General features: G+C 36.1%; 1 protein-coding gene across 1 annotated transcript; it reads left to right on the top strand.

The window, feature by feature from the left end:
• Positions 1–255: 255 nt before the first annotated feature.
• Positions 256–2,241, top strand: LOC148102084 (uncharacterized). Its single transcript, XM_087844436.1, has 3 exons — positions 256–769; positions 1,022–1,190; positions 1,302–2,241. Exons 1-3 carry the CDS (start codon positions 289–291, stop codon positions 1,423–1,425), a joined length of 774 nt encoding a protein of 257 aa, XP_087700562.1. The 5' UTR covers positions 256–288; the 3' UTR covers positions 1,426–2,241.
• Positions 2,242–4,697: the final 2,456 nt, after the last annotated feature.

Below are 4,697 nucleotides of genomic sequence, written 5' to 3'. Positions count from 1 at the left end.
AGGATGGTGGCCAAGTATCCCAAGTCTCTTCAAGATGTGATTGATGGTGATGTTATTGGACCTGGATATCATTCCCTTGTAAAGCAACTTCAGGCAAGAGTTGAAAATGTCAAGCGACCTGACACACCAAAGGTAAAAAAACGCAAAGCAATATCAGATGACGACAACGACACAGATGAAATACCAGCTGAACAAAAAGCTCAAGACACATATGGCTGTATTAGCTGGGAGCCAAAGCATTTGCCACTCTCTGAGACTGTGGAGAGTCAGCTTGAAAAAAAAGAAGAAATGAAGAAGCTGTTTAAAAAGAATAACTACAGTACAGATGTTGTGAAAGAACTAGTCAAGTGCACCTATTACACGCAGCGTAAAGACATCAACAAAGGGGCAAGCATCCAGAAACTATGCCAGGAATGGCCCTTTCTCTTCAATGAAGTTGGTATGACCGCACATTTCCAAGAACTGACTGGTGTGAATCTGATGGAGACCTTCCTTGCCAATGTAGACAAAAAGGGTGCACGTCTGTTAAAGTTCCTCAAATATGTTGATGCACAAAAGCACAAGCAAGTCCTGAATGCTGTTCTCAAACTTCAGACTGAAAGAGGGCAGTCCAGTGGTTGCTTGCAAGAAGTCATTGAGATGATGCTTCTTTTACTGGCTCCTTTTGACGAGAAGGGAGAGCTTCTGTTCCACTGCGTTGAGATGACAAGCCTTGCAGAAGATGTTCAGATGGAGAAAGTGCCACCAACACCCTTCATCATTGTTTGCGGTAAGCCAAAAGAGCAAAATTCAATTTTTTTTTTTTCTGTTGTAACTGCCACGTTCTTGTACTCTTGGCTTGTTTAGTTTCATGTTCTGTTGCTTCCACACTAATACACTGGATAACACAACCATATAAGTTCAACTAGTAACATAACTTATCCTATGATCCATGTAACAAGTATCTCTGTATTTGTATATATGACTGACATTAAAGCTCTTGTTATTAAAGTTTTTAATTTGTTGTTGTTTTAATTCTCAGGTTCCTCCTGCTTCGCTGCTGAGACATTCATGTTGAGCATTGACAAGAAGATTGTCAACGACCGCATCACAACCTTCACCTCTGCTATCTGCCTAATGTTTGGCAGTTACTACTGCTTTAACATACACTACCCTGTAGAACTACGATCAACACTGGAGTTCCTTCAACGGTAAAATTTATTTTATTATGGATTTATTTTTGTGCTTATCAAACTTGGCCAGTGGATATCCCACCTCAGGTTGTTAATTTCCTCAATCTCTCTTGCCCTTTTTTCATGAAGGTGTTTCTTTTCCATAAATCCTGAGAGAGGCACCAAGGTTGAATCCAAGAAGAAAAAAGTGCTCTCAGTCAATCCCAGAGTCCTCACTCTCATCTCAGACATTGCTGACCATGAGTGGATCTAGTCCTACCCCTCTTGTTTGAGACGAAGTGATAAAGGTATACTATGTTACATACTCTACAGATGTTCTATTTTTGAAACCATTGTTACATTTCTGATTGTGAGTGGGAAGTTTTTAACAATGTGAAGTTTTACTAGACACAATTTGTAAAAGTACATGTTCTACTTTTGATTCACTGTTTTATATCTGAAAAATGTATCTGGTAAAAATGTGGTAAACCCACGAGTTTGTTTCTTGGATTTTAATTTTCCCAGTTTATTCCCAGATATTTGTATTCCAATAGTGTAAAGGTATGCTGCATGTACATTGCTGGCATTTTGTACTTATCCAAAAATTTGCAGTTGAAGTTCTCAAAACAAGTGTAAAGTTTTTGTTTGTTACCTGATGCAGTTTTAAGATGTACATTTTCAGCTTTACTGCTCAGTTCTGTGTGCAAAATATGTGGGTGTAAACTTGTTCCTGTAATTTCTTCAATTCAGACTTTCTTTCAATTATACAAAAAATGTTTAATTCTCTATATTTGTATTTGGATAATTTGAAAAGTCAAGATTCTATGTGTACTGACATTTATGTAGTGAGAACAGCACCAAAACACTTAAAGGTGTCTGAATTGTCTGCTAAAGGTAATGTGAAGTATAATGTGTGCTCAACTTACAGCACTGGTTTTGCACAGTTTGAATAGAACTTGTAAGAATTCTGTGATTCCTCACTGTTACTGTCATGGAGATAACTAGTAACTATTTGTGATTTGTTGAGTAAAAATGTAAATGTTTGATGTTCAAAACATCAAAGATGTTAAATAAAATACTTTTTTGGAAATTTAAGGTGGACATTTTTGTGTTACATTTAGTAATTTGAATAAAATCATGGTTTGTGTATAAAACTTACAGAGTAGAACACTTAAAAGCACTCTAGTCTAAAAACGGTTACAGAATAAAATGGTATTTTATTATTTTTTGATAGTTAATTTTACAGGGAAAAAATGTTGTGTTTTCTGGCACAAACTTTATTTTTTATGTTATTTTCATGTTAATTCTAGGGAAAAACATTATTTTTTCTTCAAGTTAAAACATTGTCTTCTAGGGTAAAATATTGACCCTAGCACTATTTTTAACCGTAAAATCAACAATAACAATACCTTCTTACCGTTAAAGAAGAAAATGTTTCACCCGTAATTTTACGGTAGATTTCTGGCAACCACAGCTGCCAGCGTTTTACCGTAAAATCTACAGGTTTTTTTTTTTTGCAGTGTAGGAAACGCACTGTCTTGACGAAATAAAGCGTTTTTGTACAACTTCATATAAATAACTGTAAGTCTTGATAGAAGAAGCATACACACATATTTAAGGCGTTATCTTATACAGTTCAAGATCCCCGTGCTGGGCAAACAGGTTTTGAAGCTGTTTGAGCTAAGATTTTCAAGTTATTCACATAATGAAAACCTATACTTTGTTTCGGGCGAGTTCCCCATTCAAATGCATGTAATCGTAGGAAACGCACTGTCTTGACGAAATAAAGCGTTTTTGTACAACTTCATATAAATAGCTGTAAGTGTTTATAGAAGAAGCATACACACATATTTACGGCGTTATCTTATACAGTTCAAGATCCCCGTGCTGGGCAAACAGGTTTTGAAGCTGTTTGAGCTAAGATTTTCAAGTTATTCACATAATGAAAACCTATACTTTGTTTCGAGCAAGTTCCCCATTCAAATGCATGTAATCGTAGGAAACGCACTGTCTTGACGAAATAAAGCGTTTTTGTACAACTTCACATAAATAGCTTTACGTTTTGATAGACGACTCAGACACACATATTTAAGGCGTTATCTTATACAGTTCAAGATCCCCGTGCTGGGCAAACAGGTTTTGAAGCTGTTTGAGCTAAGATTTTCAAGTTATTCACATAATGAAAACCTATACTTTGTTTCGGACGAGTTCCCCATTCAAATGCATGTAATCGTAGGAAACGCACTGTCTTGACGAAATAAAGCGTTTTTGTACAACTTCATATAAATAGCTGTAAGTTTTGATAGAAGAAGCATACACACATATTTAAGGCGTTATCTTATACAGTTCAAGATCCCCGTGCTGGGCAAACAGGTTTTGAAGCTGTTTGAGCTAAGATTTTCAAGTTATTCACATAATGAAAACCTATACTTTGTTTCGGACGAGTTCCCCATTCAAATGCATGTAATCATAGGAAACGCACTGTCTTGACGAAATAAAGCGTTTTTGTACAACTTCATATAAATAACTGTAAGTTTTGATAGAAGAAGCATACACACATATTTAAGGCGTTATCTTATACAGTTCAAGATCCCCGTGCTGGGCAAACAGGTTTTGAAGCTGTTTGAGCTAAGATTTTCAAGTTATTCACATAATGAAAACCTATACTTTGTTTCGGGCGAGTTCCCCATTCAAATGCATGTAATCGTAGGAAACGCACTGTCTTGACGAAATAAAGCGTTTTTGTACAACTTCATATAAATAGCTGTAAGTCTTGATAGAAGAAGCATACACACATATTTAAGGCGTTATCTTATACAGTTCAAGATCCCCGTGCTGGGCAAACAGGTTTTGAAGCTGTTTGAGCTAAGATTTTCAAGTTATTCACATAATGAAAACCTATACTTTGTTTCGGACGAGTTCCCCATTCAAATGCATGTAATCGTAGGAAACGCACTGTCTTGACGAAATAAAGCGTTTTTGTACAACTTCATATAAATAACTGTAAGTTTTGATAGAAGAAGCATACACACATATTTAAGGCGTTATCTTATACAGTTCAAGATCCCCGTGCTGGGCAAACAGGTTTTGAAGCTGTTTGAGCTAAGATTTTCAAGTTATTCACATAATGAAAACCTATACTTTGTTTCGGACGAGTTCCCCATTCAAATGCATGTAATCGTAGGAAACGCACTGTCTTGACGAAATAAAGCGTTTTTGTACTACTTCATATAAATAGCTGTAAGTCTTGATAGAAGAAGCATACACACATATTTAAGGCGTTATCTTATACAGTTCAAGATCCCCGTGCTGGACAAACAGGTTTTGAAGCTGTTTGAGCTAAGATTTTCAAGTTATTCACATAATGAAAACCTATACTTTGTTTCGGGCGAGTTCCCCATTCAAATGCATGTAATCGTAGGAAACGCACTGTCTTGACGAAATAAAGCGTTTATACAACTTCATATAAATAGCTGTAAGTCTTGATAGAAGAAGCATACACACATATTTAAGGCGTTATCTTATACAGTTCAAGATCCCCGTGCT

The sequence above is a fragment of the Neolamprologus brichardi genome, chromosome 7 (assembly GCF_056152115.1).
Source record: "Neolamprologus brichardi isolate AB-2024 chromosome 7, ASM5615211v1, whole genome shotgun sequence".
NCBI lineage: Eukaryota > Metazoa > Chordata > Actinopteri > Cichliformes > Cichlidae > Neolamprologus > Neolamprologus brichardi.
Note: the sequence above shows the minus strand (reverse complement) of the source record. Positions and strands in the feature narration are given on the sequence as shown.